Raw genomic sequence first — 18458 nt, 5'->3', positions numbered from 1 at the left:
ATATAGAAGCTGCCTTACTTTGCCGAATTTGGACTTCGCAAATTTGTTCATAACGTGGCGAGTAATTTGCGCTCCCATGTAAAAATGTCTATTCATTCAAAGCAGATTTTACTTTTAAGAAGTAAATGGTGATATTATAATGCGAGATGCCTATTTACTGTCAGATTGATTTATTGACGAATCACAGTCATCTTCACTCCCTTCGTTCTTCAACAGTTGATTTTACCCCTCGCCTTTATCTTCTCGTCTATTAATTCCTATGTCTGTGGGTGCTACCCAATCTTACAGCACCCAGTTTATGTCGATTCCTTACCGACCTGTGAGGGAGCGGCCCAAAGATGCAGTTAATCGGACCTGCTTATAATTATTGTTTCAACATCGCGAACTCAATGTGCAAAAACGTACACCTTTTCAATACAGGTCAAGAGCCAATAAGTTACTAATACGCAGCACTTGCATACTGCGAATAACATTGTATGCATGGATATTTTGGAGGTCTTGTTTTGAAATTTTAAATGTAGACTCGTTATATCAAAAACATTAGCGTCCTTGCGAGAACTCTGAAGGGGTACCATCAGTACCTAAAACAGGGCGGGGAAGTGGTGGGCCTCCTCCAGGTCAAGAGCCAAATTACTTAAAAAAATTACCTCCCAGGCGTCCCTATCTTGCGTTACTTCGTCATCCATTATCTACATCTGTTTTCAGTACGTGCCTTCATCGGAACGACCAACTGAAGTCTTCCGTCTGAAATAATTGCTCGGTATTTTGTTATTCGGTAGAATTTTTGCTGGTTTTCAATCACACGCCAAGGCGCTTCAGCTTTGATTTTCTAAAAACATTGATTTGGTAAATGCCCGAGGGCCTTTCGAACGGTTACATTTTTGTCACATTCATTTTTAAGGTTTAACTAAATGGGTAGGTTCGTTGAACGAAAAGGTTTGGTACCGCAGCATCTCAGTGCAAGCAAGACGGCAAGGGTCCTATTCATGTAATAATAGCTTGTTTTCTTTATGTACGCCACGTCCTCTGCTCTATGTGCGTGTGTGCATCGCCCCACCAAGGATCATGCTCTCATCTCTCATGCATCAAACTTATCACTAACTCACTAACTGCCCAGTGCTCAGTACTCTTTATGTTTATACAGTTTATGCAGCGTCCTTCTTATCTTCCCGGATCGTAACTTGGACCTTGGCTCTGTACCCTCTGTACGTGCACTCATTATGTTATTACCGCCCCAGGGAGAATGCATTACCGTTACTAATTTCATTTTGCCTTTCAAGTTAGACTCGCTCAAAGATAGAAAACAGGGTTTTTTCGCTTGGACGTTATTTGCTATTGGGCATTTTCGCCAAAGTTTGTACATTGCGTTTTTGCCGTGTCCCACGATTTTGATTAGTTTTTTTATAGAATGTTAGATAGTTTTAACACGCAAATGTATTAATTTACTTTATTTAGTCAGTTAAATATAACTGTCGGACATGTATACGTTTAAAATTCATTATTTAGATCAAGATGGAGTGTGTTTTTGTCATGTCCAGTGGCGGCTCGTGACTATTTTCAGAAAATTTCAGTTTGGCAGTTAACTGCACCGATTTCCCGGAAATCTTCATACAAAAAAAAATAATAAAAAAACGCAATTTTTTAATATTAGCACTCTAGTACACCCAAAAGTCACGTTCCGTCATAACTATGTCCAATCTCTATATTCCGTTTCCTGATAAACTTTTAGTAAATTCCCAATATATCGAAACACGTGTTCATGCGCCCGCCTTAGCCATAATATAAAATGAGGCAATGTTGAAATATTAGCTGTTTTATGAACACGTGTTCCGACATCGTAATATACATTCGTATTTTACTAAAAGTTTATTAGGAAACCTATCAATTCATTCGTTAAGGGTCTGCAATCCCGTTTTTAACCGGATTACCAATAATATGATAATAATATGGAGGTCCGATGCTCTGCAGGAAACCCGCTTGCACAGCGCGGGTGTAAACTGTGCGCCTCTAGTTAAGTTTAGATTTATGGAGTATTCTTCGTATAATGAATAATGATTTGTGTGCAAGCACATTAAATTTGACATATTGATTGACAAGGCACGGTGTCCCTTAAATGCCCAAACAAAATATGAAAAGATGTTTAATAAATTAATATTTTTTCTCCGTATGATATTGGTAGAAACTTATTTATTATTACACGCCCTAATGGGCTTTTACACACTACAAAGTTTAATAGTAGAGTATCAGAGTTATTATAAATTCTACAAAATTAAAACAATAAAGGAAACATAATACAACGAAAAAAGAAAAAATATTAAATGTTACAAAAAAGCATATAATAAAATAAGATACATTAGTAAAAATGATAAGAAGTCTCACATAAATAGATATTCAAAATAAAAATATATATATTGCGGAAATTATAGATGTCTATTTGTGTCTCGATATATAAAAGAATAGAAATAAATAATATTTATATTGATTATTTTTAAGATGAAATATATCTCCCAGATCAGAGTATTTATTTCCGAGACTGTGAAGTCTTGGAAATAAATAAATAAAACGGAAATTTTGGCGAAAATGTCCATTATGCTGCGTATAGATACTTATATCTTAAATTATAAATCATTTTTGTAATACATATTTTGGTTATGTTATTGCGGTGGTGTAGGTCTAACTAGGTCACAGGTCGTTACCCATTCCAAGGTGATTAATATTTTTTAACAAAGACAAATCGTTTTTAAATTTTAAACCAACCCAACGTAACTAGAAAAAATATAAACTAATTATGAGACAATAAATTAAAAATAAACCTCTTCCAACAGAATTTCTTAATATATCGAGAGGAAGATAAAAAATAATACACAATAAAAGTAGTATTTCATCTCAAAAATGTGACGCCACTGATCTTTCGTTTTTGTGTTGGGCCCATGGAACTAGTATCCATACTCTTTGGTTGGGCCCTTAGGGCCTCCCGTCTTAGTTCTCCGTTGCTTTCGAGATCATTGCTCCATCTGATCTTCCAAGAGAAGTTTATTGTATCAACCAACGTTTCGATTTTCAATGGTTCTCTTTTATAAAGGCTAATAGTAACCTCAAACACTTCGGTAGGTACTAGGTATAGATGAGTTACCCATTTAGCCAAGTCGTAGGTAGGTACCGCCATCACGTAAAAATATTTTTACCTTGTAAAACAAGTAAGTACCTACTATTGAAGTAAGTGTGTTGTAATATGTAATGGCTTTTATTACTTGATGCCCTGATTCGTAAAAAATCTCATCAGTGTTGGAAATATCCAATTATCTGGCAGTTACATCCGCTGGAGTTGCTTTGAAAAAGAGTTGTTGGTCCCAACTACCATCGAGTGTAACTGTGCGTAGCGAATCGCCCCCAACACAGACGGGGATATTTCGTTAGTGTTGAAAAGAACAAGCCAAAAAAGTGTTTACAATTTACGTTTATACCATGGGTAAAATAGTAACACCATAGTTATTTTTAAAGTGTTAAAGCTTGTATTCAATTCAAAGTAAACAAGTTAACACATTGAAGGGATGAACGATAACCTAACATTTTTGACATAAAATTGATTGAATTTTTGTAATACGCTATTTTTTAAATATATTTTTATATCTTTTAAAAAAATTGTACAATAAATAAATTTGTTAAGTATTATTTCACCCGCAATGCTAGCGAATGTCCCTGTGTTATGGCGGTTTATATTTACATATTGAATTTATTCATGATTCATTGACATAATATTGATGTTTGGTTTATAAATGATAATTAAATTAAATAGGCAATTTGAGACAATGTACGAAGGGTGTGAGTGAAGAATGTATGAATATTATGATTGGAATGTATTGCAGATGTAAGAAATCATTTTGTAAGGATCCATAACGTTATTTGTGTTTTGAAAGAATGTAGTTAAGTCTCGTTTTTTACTTATTTTTTAATGATAAACTAATGTTTGTAAGACAAGGTTTTTATACATACAATTTATATCCATACAAATTGAAAATATCCCCCGAGTAAAAATAAATGCCCCCGACGGGAATTGAACCCGCACCTTCTGATGTCCGGTCAGGTGCTATGGACCACTGAGCTACGTCGGCTTAATTCCAACACGCCAAATAATTCCATATGTACTAGTACTTCAATACTACCACAATTACTGCTTATTATATTTTTTTCAATAAGCTGAAATACCATTCCGCTCTGTTCTCCAAGTACATATTTCCAATGCACCAAAGTCTAAAGCATGGCTATTGAAAATTCTGGGGCAACCACAAAGGTCTGGGAAACCAAATATGGGGGCAACAGACCGCAGAATTGAATCATTGGACATTGTTTGTGTCCCGATTCCGGGCATCCATCCCATTCCTCTACTATTCCTGCTATGGCCCGGAATATCAGTTAATCCGTATCCTCGCTATGTGCGACATTCCTCGATCAAATTTAAACATGCTAAATCGGCCGCTAAAGCCTTGGTAAGCCGCAGAATAGTTCAATTTTTACCCAGACGCTAGCAGAAACAAATATGACATTTACGTGAGTAATTATGTACTACCATCTCACCGAAATATACGTAAATTGCCTAATTTTATCAGTATGGATATGCATCGAGCTATGAGGAATTTTGATCTTATTAATTGATAATCGATCTAAAATAGACAAATATATAGATAGTCTTGTAATGATATGTGTTTTTCAACGTCAGGACAGTGTTTTCAGCGTTTTCGTCTTAGTTTCGTGAATAATGCATCAACTCCAGCAAAACAAATACTATTTAAAATTAGTATTAGGGCCTATTTCATATTTTGAAATTCCAGACGAAATTTTGTAAACCTAAATGCGTGAAACATGTTTTACACCCGTTAGTTTATTTATGTGTAAGTTCTAGGCTCGCCTCCTTTTATAGAACGTTCGGAAGTGAAATAATTGTTTGTTTACCAAATAATGAAGTAACCAATCCATTACACGAATTGTTGCTTTTTGTCAAATAATTGTTTATTATTTATTGTTCAGGGGCATAAACAAACGATAAAATTTGCCTCGTCCGCTGTCCATGCGTAGTCCCTGCCCAGCTGTGATCTTCATCTGTAGGGTGATTATTTAATGATTATTATCCCACCATGTCTTGTAACTTTTTATCATAATTGATAGTCGTCCTGCAAACCAGATCCAACCCATATAATGACTGCTTAAATCTCTGAGAAGATACATGCGTAGGTATGCAAAAATTCATAAAAATAATAAGTGTTTTTTTGTTCTAGGCACCATTCTTTATTCGTGTTCGTTATTTTTTATTCGTCGAAGTCAAATTATGAATTCCTTTAGACTTTTTTTATTTTTTGTGACTATTCATTTTGCCATTGAAATCCAAACAACAAACTCTTGTTAAAAAAAAATCCGTCTCAAAAATAAATATTTTATTGATAAGAAAAATAGTGTCCTCTCGTTTTGTTGTTCGAGTGTCAAGTGTGCAAAATTTCATCAATATCGGAATAAAACTGTGGATTTATATTAAAATGAAATTCTCGCCGACCACCCGTCGTCCAAAGACGTTCTTCTTTGTAAGAAAAGAGATCGTTCCTCCATTAGGTATTAAAAAGTATTTAGTTACTTATATGAAGCGTCTCAACTCGAACCACGCATAAACGGCTTAATTATTGTGTGTTCGTAGCTAGTCGACTACCTACTATTTCTTCAAATACTTGTGGTTTATACTTTATACAACCCAGCATCAAAAATTTATTATCATTTGGCTTCTCCGATAGACCGCGAGACTTTTCAGTGGCCCACCGTGAGATGGATCGTAAATACCACAAATCGTAATGACTTTGTATATTTCAATCGAAGATTCGAAAGGTTTCGAACCCAGAGAGGTAAATAGTGTGAATTATGGTGAGGGGAATCGGAATTATGGGGAGAAACGCATCTATCTATTGTGCTACTGAGTTACCAAAACCCATTTACTTAGCAGCCAATGTTCCCTCTAATTTGTTCACTGTTCGTGCGGCCCATTCACTTATTTGTTCTAGATAAAGAGGCAATGGTGCAAATACGCACGTTCGTGCGTATATAAAATTACTGCTTAACAAATTACATTTTTAAAATATGTAGATTATAAAAAAACTATTTTCTTACCCGTTAATGTTCCTTCATATTGTAGTTTAGTAGGTTAATAATGGTGCTACGTTGGTAAAAGTTAACAACGATTTTGTGTAGCTATGTATAATATATAATTTATTTATTCCGGTTTATGTTGATTCCTTATCGGCCCATAAGGTAGCGAGGTAAGGGCCAACGAACCTAAACTGACCATTTAAAAAAAATGTCCTATTTTATCGCCTCTGAAGGATATGCATTGTTTCTCAGGTAAAGCACATAACAATGAAAGTCCCAGTAAAAAGAAATAGTAGCTCTGTTTATACTTCATATAAGCAAAAATTAAAATGATGATAAAATAACACGAGGACGTTCAAACAAGGGATAATACATAAAGTATTTGTTCAATATATCGCATATTATGTATACATATATGTTCGTAAATGTATACGCACCATTATGGTACCAAGTTCCTTTCTTCGAGATGTATGCGGAAGACGAAAACACGTGCACGGATATTTTTTAACAGATAAGCGGCGCAAACCCGCACCCCAGGGGGAATATTGCCTACGGACATTTTTATCAATCACGTATTTCTAAAAAAAATATTTTTATTTTATATTTTTCACATGATAGGAATTATCTAGAAGAATCTATCCGAAAAAAATCGAAAATTAGGTGTGTAGGATACGATAATTATCCATTTATAAAATTAAAAACGGGTTTCCGTAGCACAAATTATGAAGGAAAGATTCTTAGTTGGTCTTAGTCGCAAATATTTTTTTATTTCTTTTCTGTCTTTCTATTTAATATTTTTAACATAATATAACATTAATATTTTGTTTATCTTTCTTTATTTATTGCACATGACAGACAAGATAATAGTGGCGGTCATTAGTTGATTAGTTCAACACTTGGCGGGCCTAATTGACCTAAGGCCGTGCGAAATAGGACAAATAATTTATTAGGCTAGCATTACACTTGTAAGTTTTTTCGTAAATTTACGACTTCTAGCCAATGGGCGCATTGGCTTTTCAAAATGAGAGATGCCCATTGGCTAGAAGTCGTAAATTTACGAAAAAACTTACAAGTGTAATGCTAGCCTTATAGCCTTTTTTAGTTCATGACTTCGGTTGCTTTAAAGGCAATAAAGGGGAATCTCAAATTTGTCGGATTATAAAGCGAGACGAAATTCGAAACAAAAGATTGAGTCGCGGAAATCTCTTTTATCAGGATGATCTTATTACAACTCCTGCGTTGATTGCTGATGAGCTCACTTGGCAATGGGGGTACTGAACAAATAAACAGAATGAAATATGTTTTGGGCGTGTCCGTGCTCCTGAATTCTGGTGAAAAAGATCAAAGTTCTTCAAACGAGTATCGAAATTCTTTCCTCTCTGGTCTGGAGCTCGGAGTTAAAAGGTCTTATTAATATTTAGGTAAACATAATATGTTTACAAGACATGGTTTTATGCAAAACACAAAGGATGACAAATTATTATAAGCAATAATTATTAGCCTGAAACACAAATATAAATTGAAAAAATCTTCCGGGAAAAAATAAATGCCGCCGACAGGAATCGAATCCGCACCTTCTGATTGCCGGTCAGGTGCACGGAACCACTGTGCTACGTCGGCTTTTTTTCACTTTATATTTGTGTTTCAGACTAATAATTATTGCTTATAACAATTTTTAAAAGTTTTTAGTTAAATTGCCGTCACTTTAAAAAAAAAATAATTTAATTCTGTAATTTAAAACACGTAACAAACAGCATTTTTTGGCAGAAGTTAATGGATGCCCTTATAGAAAATAATGGAAATTACACAGCGAGCTAAAATAAAATACTTTGACTTATGAACTTGTGAAAATTCTATGCGAATTTTACGGCGCCAGAGCACACTGTTCGAGAGTTTTTATTTATTTATTTCAGTGCATAGAATGTATGCTTATCGGTTCCTTCATTCCTCCAAAAGCATTCCCACTGAAGATCACGATTTTCAACAACATAACATTTTTCGGTGACGCATGAAAAATACAGAATTTGCCCTAGGGGACAGGGGACTCATAATTTAAATAGTTTATTTTGTTCGTCATTCCGCCGTTCCTTTAACACGCCCCTTTTCCACGGAAGCAGGTGGGTCGCGTCGTTCAGATTATTTTTTAGATTGCCCCATTTTGAAATTTTTTATAGTGTGGAGTTTCTCTATTATCGAACATTTTTGTTTGGTTTAGGTACATTAATGACATTTTTGTAATTTGGTCAAGTAGTCACAATCTTTGTGTGGTTTGTGGGCCCAATTCACATTTGCCCAGGGCTCAATGAAATTTATTGTAATGCCACTGGATACGCCACCTTGCTCAGAATTCGTAATATTACTGAGGTATGTTTTTGTACAATTTGTCATCGCTTTATTCAGGTGCATCTAATTTGTAGCTACGTTCCTACCATTCTCTTCGTTCATTGCTACCGTTTGTCAGTTCTTATATATAATATTGCCAATTTAATCATTGGATAATTTATGTACTTAAATAATTTTCTGGTCAGCTGAAATACGAAAATGAATAATATAATCAGATGAGATGGTTTTTGCATGTAGAGCGGATGAATGACGATAGTAGTGCAAGGGGAATATAAGAAGTCGGATAAGTCCTCCATCACGACACAAGCAATATTTTCCGCTTACTGTGGTTGTGGTTTATTTTCAAATTGTCCGGCCATATTCCCAAGAGTCCGAATAACGTTATGAACAAGGCTGTGTTGGAGACGATGAATGTGAATGAAGCAAGGACTCTGTTGCCAAGACCATCCTCTCTGCCTTCCCCTGCGAGGGCGTGATGGTTAGTTAGTTTGTTCTATTGATGGAAATAGTTTAGTCATAAGTTTAAGTAAGGAAGAATAGTTTAAATTAGTCATTGTCAATTTATTTTAAAATGGTTATCTTGAGCAGTGATTCCTTGCATCAAAAATAACACATGATTCATTTTATTATCTGCCGTCCATTCAGGAACCGTGTGGGCCCTAAATCTCCTTTCACTGCATAATTGATAAGAATACCATATAATGCATTACATGGGGGGGAGAAGAGAAACACGATTTAACTCAGTTTTGATTATTTTTTCATAAACTCTGTCTGGCCAGTGTGAAAAGTACTTTTAGAAGGTCAAGACATATCCAGATCTTTTTGTTTCCCTTATTTTTTAAAATTTTAGTATGAATTGAATAAAGAAAAAGCTTAATTATTTCACCATTCTTTGTTCTCCTTTTTTTTGAACCACCCTCTATTTCTTATTTGTGTCTTACTTTACACCTCCTCACAAATTAATTTTGAAAATATCAACTAAGTATACGAATTTCTTTTGCAGTTTCTTGCAGCAAAATGAGCGAAACCGAGGTCATTGCTCACGAGGAAGAAAAGAAGAGTCTAGATAAGAAGGAAATAGAAGATGAGGAACGTGAGAAGATGCTCAACGCCGAGAACAAGCTCCAGGAAGAAGTTCCCAAGATAGTCTCGGAGAGTATCGAAGAAGTCAAGCAGGCGGTGGAGCCCATCACAGAAGAAGGAAGGGAGGTTAAACCTAAATTCATTCCCATCGGAGGTATCAAGATGCCAGGCTTCTTCACCCGCAGCAAGTCCAAGGAAAAATGCAAGGTACGATATTAATTGACACTGCCACCTTTAATCGATCTCCATCAGACTATTCCATAGGTCTTCTTGAGATAAGTACCCCAAACATCTAACTCGTGCAAATATATTATTCAATATCCTACAAATTATAATAACCGTTCAAGGCTAGATTAGAAGTTCTACACATTCAGAATCAACTTTGTAATAAATTATTAAAGTAATTTATCCACTTGAGTAGTGCAAAATTCTTTCTCTCTGTCTAAAATTTCAAGTAGAAGATGCCGTCTTTGTAGTTAGTTTATGGTTGGTATATTGTATTCATGTGATCTTCTACATATTATGCAAAGAAGATTCTAATTTCCTGCATAGATAACTACGCTATTTGTGTTCATCTTCATTATTCATTTTGAATGTACCTTCATCTAGGCATTTTATTTTTTGAAGTAGTTGTGCTGTATTATTTATTCCTATTGTGGTAGCGCATGTGAATGAGAGCAACCCTTGATTTAATTAAGTCTACTGCCGATAGCCAATTCTAGGTTATTTCATAATCATCATATTAAATATTGCTTGTCTAACTCAGGACGGGGATGATGGTGCTCAGGGGGAGTTGCTAGAAAAGCCTGCTGCTGAATCTGTGGAAATAGCCGTAGAAAACACCGGTGAAAAGGAAGTAACCAATGCAGCCACTTTAAAGAGCCGCTTGTCTTCAATCAAAATTCCTAATCCATTCGCCAAAAAACCAAAGGATGTCACCCCGATTGCCGATGATGCTGATAAAGATGCTGCCAAAGATCCAGGTATAACATGAACATCTTCAAAAACTAAGTGAGAGAAGAATACCAAGTTTACTGCATTGAGATTAATTATTAGATTGGTCAGTGGATGAGTTGACAAATGCTTCGGGTTCCCGCCCAGGCATCGTGAGTTCAATTCAAATGACATCTTCCGCATATAATGATGTTACATAGTAGGAGATTTTCAAATATTGTCAGGTTATTTGTACCATTTATTTGTGCCATTATAATCTATCGTTTAATCAACTGCCACTTTTCAAAGATAAACTACTACATAAGTAAAACGTATTATTGATTTTTAGAAGGGTCAAATACGGATAAGCCCGAAAACACTGCGCAAAAGAGAGGATTGTTGAACGCTATCCGTCTGCCGATAGTAAACATGATTCCTCGCAAGCTCCGGAGTCACAATGCCGCCCCTGGTGACGCAGAAGCCGGGCTCGACCCCACCAAGCAAGCCGAACTGGCTTCCATGGAGACCCTCGATGATAACAAGAGCACGGAGAAAGTAGAAGCTGAGGACGGCATGGAAAATGTTAAACTGGACATTGATGTAAGTAATTCTAAGTTATTCATTTGCCCAAGATGAATATTACGAGAATAGTTATTAGTGCTTTGTTCGCTGTTATTATCCCATCCCATAGTTTTTCATTGCTGATTTTTGCACCGTTAGTACATATTAGTCATCATCATCACTCTTTGCATGATTGTAGAAGCTATAAAACTTAACTCTAAAACTCTAATTATTTATTCCCTTTTCCCTGTTACAAAATAAATATTAAATTATAATCCTTTGTTGTAAAGTAGCAACCTTGGTGTAGTTTCCTAAATGTTTCATTAAATTAAGTTTTTATTTCTAGGATAAAGCGGAAGAAAATAATGGTGCACCGAAAGAAAAACTACACTGGAGAGAGAGAATAAGGCAGCAGAAATTCATTATTGGTAAGCTTTTATTTATTAGTTTACTGTCTAAATGATATTTAGTCACAATGCTATTGCTTAGGACGGCATGTTTCACAGAATTTGAACAATTCATCAAATTTCAAAGTTGATTTTGTCTGTGCTGTGAAGGTTCTATTCAAGTTCTTTTATTATTTCAGTTTTGTTAAACAACTGGCCAATTACGATCACCCGTCCTTAGTTTTTTTGGTAGCTCTGCTGGGGTGCATTCTAGCACATACAAAAGTCACGAGTCATCAATGCTAATGTATTGTGAATAACTATTGTGTTATTGATAATTAAATATTCAATTAATTTTTTTAAATATACTGCTCCGATGGAGTTTAGATTTAAGTGAAACCGCTAGGCTACATTATTAAAATAAAATTAGTGAAATAATACTAAGTTATTGTTTAGTTTCATAAATATAACATAACAGTTCCAATAAAAATGTGTGGGTTTTGTTTTCTAGATGACCTGGCCATTGCTGGAGGAGTCCTGATATTCATTATCCTGCTGATTATCATCATCGCTGTTACATGCGGGGGCGGAGCCATGGTGGCTTCCCCCGTCAAGGACGGACGCTACGTCGATGCTGTCACTTCCTGTGGACTGGTCGAAGGGTACGCTCCAATTCTGCTATCTTAATGCTAATTCTTTTGCTATTAATATCTAGTTCACATATTATTTACTGGTTCACTTAAATATAAACATATCAATTTTATTCCCAGGGTGTTAGAAGATGGTGCTTTTGCATTCAGAGGAATTCCGTATGCTATTCCACCAATTGGAGAAAATCGCTTCAGAGCTGCCAAACCACTGGACCAGATCGATGCCTGCTGGAACGGTACCCTTAAAGTCCATAATGCCACAGAGACCTGCCGCCAGATATTGGGAGATGGAACTGACCAAGGCATTGAAGATTGCCTAACCCTTGATGTCATAACTCCGCACGTGAGGTACGACACTCCCCTGCCGGTCATTGTGCTAATCGGAAGCAACACTTTAACTGGAGGTTCCCCGGGTAAACTGAGGCCTTCTACCAGATATGCAAGGTCCAAAGATGTCCTATTTGTCCGTCCTAATTTTAGAGTGGGGGTTCTAGGATTCTTAGCCCTCGATTCACTGTCCAAATCCACCCACCCTCCGACCTCTGGAAATTACGGCCTTAGCGATATTATTGCAGCCTTAAAATGGGTGCAACTGAATATTAAACATTTCGGTGGTGATCCAAATGCGGTCACCTTATTTGGTCACCGAGCCGGAGCAACGCTAGTGACCGTGCTGACTAACCTGAAGAAAGCCGAGTTGCTCTTCGCCCGAGCTTGGGTGTCCTCAGGCGCAGCCCTGTTCCCAGGAAAACCCCTTCAGGAGAGCGAGAAGCTTAATGAACGCTATATGGACTTGGCCAAGTGCACCGATGCCAAGTGTCTTCGTGAGAGTAAGCTGGATGATCTTCTTCATGCAGTTCCTGATATTTGGAGGGGCGACTCACCTGACCTACCTTCCGCTACAGAAGAGCCGGATAAGAGGCACGAATGGCTGGTATTGGATGGCTCTATTCTTACCACTCATGTTCTGGAACCTTTGGCTGAATCTAAGATCCCTTTGGTAATTGGAACAACGGCTCACGTAGATGCCTCTGAGAAGCTTCTCCTGCGCCACACCACATGGACGCCCGAACTTGTCACAAAGCATGTTAAGGACAGTAAGCTGGGTCAATTGCAACTGGCGGAAGAAGCTCTGCGAAGGTATAACGCTACGTATCAGGGATTGGCCGCCATGATATCTGACATCAGAACAGTTTGCCCTCTCCTCACCATCGCCCGCTCTCGCCCTTCCACTCCCTTCTACATCGTGACCCAACCGGGTGGGGAGAGCAATGTGGCTGATGTGGATTCTGACATCTCGGCTATCCTGGGCAGGTACGAACCCAAGACTCCGGAGCAGCGCAGATACGTGTCAGCCATGCAGCAGTTGTTCTACCACTATGTGTGGCATGGAGCAGTTCCTCAAGCTGACCCAAAGAATAGCTTATCAATCCTGCAAGTCGGCCAGGATGTCCTTCCCATCAAGGAGTATCCTAATTGTGATTTATGGATCTCTAAGGATGTTGTCCCTCGTTACGCTAGGCAAGATTAAATTTAAAATGTTTTTTTCTACACCAATTTTTTTTAATCATTTTATGTACAATTAGCAATGTCTGCTTCTGTAATAATTCAGCAAATAATTCATTTTAATGTGTCCGTATACATACATACATACATACATAGTAATTATTCACAATAATATTAATTTTGAACTTCAAACGATAAATGTTTGAATAATTTTTTTGACCAGTGACATTAAAAACAAATGTGATGTTTGTTAGCCGAGGATTATTAGGGACAGGTTGATAGTGTTATTGATTCAACGAGAGCTTATTGTGGCTGGTGAGTTTTGAGGAATATGTAAATAAGGAGAAGGTGGTGTAAAAACAGGACATTTTTCATAAGACATGCCCTTCATAATGGGTAAATTGGATAAAAGGAGTGTTATTGTGTGAAGCGGACATTATATAATTGTCATTGGTCATAATGTGTATTATACCGTCTAAGATACTCGTAAATTATTACGCTTTTACATATGTAATTCCGCAGCCGAGCTCACTGAATTAAATGAGGGCCATATAAATATTTTAAATTCATATGAAAAAAATTGATTTACGAAAAAGATATACAGGGTGGGGCCTAGAAACTTCCTTTTTTTAAGGAAATAAAATTTTAAAAATATTGCTGGTAGACAAAATTCAGTTTTTGGATAGTGGAAGAACATAATTTCAAGTTGTAAATCTTGCAGTTTTAAAGAAAACATCTGTATGGTGGTGCCCACCGTTCTCTATGCTCTGATGCAACTGATTAATATTCTTGATATTCGTTCACTATGTAAAAATAAATTTTGTTACCAGCAATATTTTTGTTTTAGTCGCTTTCAAAAAAATCAGTTTCTAGTCCCCACCTGTATTTATAATTAGAACAAATTAAAATCAAGATTATTATTATTGACGGAAGGATAGAGGTAATATATGTTTGTGACCTTAAACGCTAATGTTTGTATTGTAGCTTTAGTTGTTTTTTTCTTCTTACAAATTGACATACACAATTAAGAAATGTTTTCACATAAACCTGTGATCTATATTATTTTTATTGTATTAAGCCAAACCAAATCTTCCTTGAGACTGATTTTGCTTGTTGACTCTTCAACCTGTGTATTAATCATTGAAGGTGTATTTCATCCCACCTCTCTAACTTGTGTCCAAAAAACAAGGCTGCTGCTGAAATATGTTATAAGATCATATTTCATATCAGTTAGAGATTAGATTTTCACACCATTATAATCAATTATTATCAAAGAATCCATATTTATGTACCATCATACAAAAGGGTGAAACAAACAAAAAAATGCTTTGTAGAGGTTTAGGCATAAAATCATTGAATAAAGAATAACACAAGAAGCGCCTTGTGGGTGTGTTTAGTGATCCAAATATGTATGTTTCCACACAACTGTACGAAATTCAAATGGAATGGCGATATACAATTTCAGGCAAGTGTAAGAGAGACAGACCGCGTGCTAAATGGTCTAGAACCAAGAAGGTATTGAGTCAGTTGCACATTTGTTTCCTTTCAGATTTGCGTTGAAGGCACTTCTAGTTTTCTTCTTTATTCTATGCATAGAAGCAACACACAGACCAGGAGAAAGTATGTACTACCCTTTTTCTAGATATCTCAACATCCATCACTTCTGATTGAAAACCAATAAATTAATAAATTTGTTTGAGTTTTCTCTAGTAGTTTTCGGAGTTGTAATAATAGTGATTGAACAGATCTCAATTTTATCCAAATAGATACAACTGACAAGACAAATTTATTCTTAATTAATATTACATATTATTATTTAATAATTCAATACAAGGTTTTACCAAAAACATTAATATTATTTGATACTCTTTATGTACCTTTTATTTTATTACATATTATAATTTATCACTGTTTGCCTAACTGCAATATTTTACTATTTACAACTTATAACCAGCAGGATTTTTTACTACATACAAAATGTATGAAATTAATAGTTTTGTAATAACACGAAACAAGAAATCATCACAGAAATAAATTCTACATCAGGTGATATATTTTCATTTTTCTAATTAATCACATAAGCATTAATCTCCTTCAATATTGTTCATCCACATAAGTTTTCCACTCTTAATTCTTGCCAATCACTTACCAGTTACTTACTTATCTTAAAATATGTGTAAACTATTTAACCTGCTAACTTTTTGAATATTTTATTAGTATTATTAAAATAATTAAATAATTATCAAATCAATATTAAATAAGTGATATTTAGTACCTATGTAAATTTATTTATTGATATTCCTTTTTTATATTTAAATTTTTACTGCCATTTTTATAAAGTGAACAAATCAAAAAAATGTTTTTTAAGATTTTTATACACTGCATAGAAGTACACGCTTACACATATGTGTAAATAATATATAATGTGCATTATAAAATCTGTGTTTTCAATTGTATAAGAAATACACTGTTTGCAAGCTTGATTGGGTAAACATATTGAATCCCTTTTTTATTTTATGTCTGTTTGTAACAATAAATATATGATTGTGTACAACATGTTTTCAATTCCCGTGACCAATCAAATGCCGTGCAGTCGAACCATGAGTTTGGTAAAACGATAATGTAGAATCTATTTAGTTTTATGTGAATACAGCACAAGAGTCCTAACTGCCCCAATCGTCTGGAAACAGTAAGTCTAATGGGACCCCCAATTGGGATTTGTTGTGAGGCTGAAGATAGTAGGGAGCGGATGGAGATTGGGAAGAACCTGGCTATTCAGATCTGGTCACCAAACATGGCTAAAGCCATTTTAATGTTAATAAATAGTGCATTGCGAAGTGGTTTTACTATTTTCCAATTGAAAAATTCTTATGAAATCGAATCCTTGTTTTCATTTAGACATTTAGACCAGCTATGAGCAATTCAACAATTATTATATTGGATGATAGATGCTCTCACTGGGCCGGTGTGTCAGTAATTTTTTAGTAATATGTAGTGTCAATCGACTTATCTTGTCAGGGCTCCTACCAGAGAGCAAATATAATATCTTTGCTAACAATTACTTACTTTAGCGCTCTGTCCACACAGTGCCGGTGAATACAAATTCTAATAGTTATTTTTAGTTAAGTACCTACAAATTCTACTGTTTGTTTTAGTTATGTTAAACTAAAAATAAAATATAAGATATTACGTTATTATAACAATAGCACAGGTAACAAAAGAAATAACATTCCTTTCAAAGGTGAACAGTTAATTTTATCAAAGCGGAGACAGTTATTTATGATATATTTGAAGTTAAAATTAATTTATTTGTAGCTAGTTTATCATCGGGAGGAATCGATATTCCCATGAACATGGTAATAACCGCCCGGCAGCTGGTGCAATGCCAGTGACACGACAGATCAACATGTATATGAAAACTAAGTAATACCCTGTTAAATATTGGTACAACTGTTTTGTGGAGAGACTGAAAAAAATCTATTTATATACCCGACGGGCAATGTGGATTTGATTTTTGTACAAATTTACAGTTGATGAAATTTTTCACACTTGACCTTCAAAAGAAGTGGAAGTCACTGTATACACGAGATTTTGAAAAACTACCCCATACCCTTTTCTCACCACTTAAAGCAGAATTTTGATACTTGGAAAGTTATTACTGTCTATATCTGATTTCGAAAAACTCTGAGAAAGCTTGGACAACGCCGGGAACTTCAGCTAAATAAATGAATTTCGGAATTTAGGCTACGAGATATTCCACTCATCCAATTTGTTCCTTTTCGGACTCTCGTAGTTTTTATAAAAATGGCGGGCGACGTAATCGTTTATGGCAACACCAAGATAGTTTCAGAGAATCAAATTTCTCTCCCGTGTGTGGGTCATTTCAATGGACGGGCAGAAAGCAGAACAGAAGTGAGTGGTTAATTTATGGAACAGATACTGCAGTGGCATGGAACTAAAAAACCCTGGACGGAGTAATTCGAGACCAATTTGAAGCCGAGGAGTGAGGGAGGAGAAGTATGGAAATGGCAAAATCATTCCTTGTATCAAATTTGCAAAAAATCATAAGCCTATATAACTGCATTAACAACACAAAAAATAAAATAATTGGTCATAATGCGTCACTTTGCATACAAATCACTTCAAAAGTAGTCATACAAGATAATTAAAATGCCAGGCAATTTCCCCTCATCTTAGATTTGGCTTCAATTTCAATCATACAATTTCGCACTCTGCCTCTGTCCATCTATGGACACGGTCAAGCGGCTTGATCGCAAGCACGTAGTTTATTGTCTATGGCACTTTGTGTCAAGCATTTTGACCGTGTACCGAAGCTGGCTTGCAAGCATTGCGCAATTCTACGTGCTTGCGGCGAGGCTTGATGCGAATTTATATTTTTGTGGGAATAGACAAACGACAATAGACAAATAAATATCACGTATCATAAACAATGATATAAATTGAATAAAATTGTTATAAAATAGGTACTTAGTTATTGTTTTTGTGTTCAATTTGTAGAAATCCATCTAATTTAAAATTTTTGGAAGTATTTTAGTATTTTTTAATAATTATGACAGCGGTTTTCAAGGTCATTAATAATCAAACTGTAGAATAAATAATTTTCTGAATTTTCAATGAAGAAAACATATTTTTTGTATGAATACCGCACAAGATATTCATACAAAAAATAGCTGTAGCCTGTAATACACTTTGCAAATGCTCATGGGTAAAGCGGTACCTTAACTTGTACCATTCTTGACACCAAATTCGTTTCTTTTTATTATTTTAGAGCCAAGAACGCTTTGTCTTTGACAGATTCCATTTTGCCGCGAGTCACGAAATGACAGGAAGGCATAGAAGTACATATACA

General features: G+C 35.5%; 1 protein-coding gene across 2 annotated transcripts in view; it reads left to right on the top strand.

Annotated features, from left to right (window-relative positions):
• Nrt (Neurotactin) overlaps positions 1-15965 on the top strand; it is a 29373-nt gene extending 13408 nt beyond the window's left edge. Inside the window, exons 2-7 of one of the 2 annotated variants that reach the window (XM_089631793.1) lie at positions 9473-9759; positions 10319-10535; positions 10835-11085; positions 11393-11474; positions 11944-12094; positions 12203-15965. In XM_089631793.1, coding sequence (XP_089487919.1) covers positions 9487-9759; positions 10319-10535; positions 10835-11085; positions 11393-11474; positions 11944-12094; positions 12203-13613 — 2385 coding nt within the window. In that variant the 5' untranslated portion in view covers positions 9473-9486 and the 3' untranslated portion in view covers positions 13614-15965. The remainder of the gene's footprint in view (positions 1-9472; positions 9760-10318; positions 10536-10834; positions 11086-11392; positions 11475-11943; positions 12095-12202) is intronic. The other variant, XM_089631794.1, reaches the window with a different exon arrangement.
• Positions 15966-18458: the final 2493 nt, after the last annotated feature.

This window comes from Hesperophylax consimilis, chromosome 5 (genome assembly GCF_061612785.1).
Source record: "Hesperophylax consimilis isolate HC1 chromosome 5, BYU_Hcon_1.0, whole genome shotgun sequence".
NCBI classification, from domain to species: domain Eukaryota; kingdom Metazoa; phylum Arthropoda; class Insecta; order Trichoptera; family Limnephilidae; genus Hesperophylax; species Hesperophylax consimilis.
Note: the sequence above shows the minus strand (reverse complement) of the source record. Positions and strands in the feature narration are given on the sequence as shown.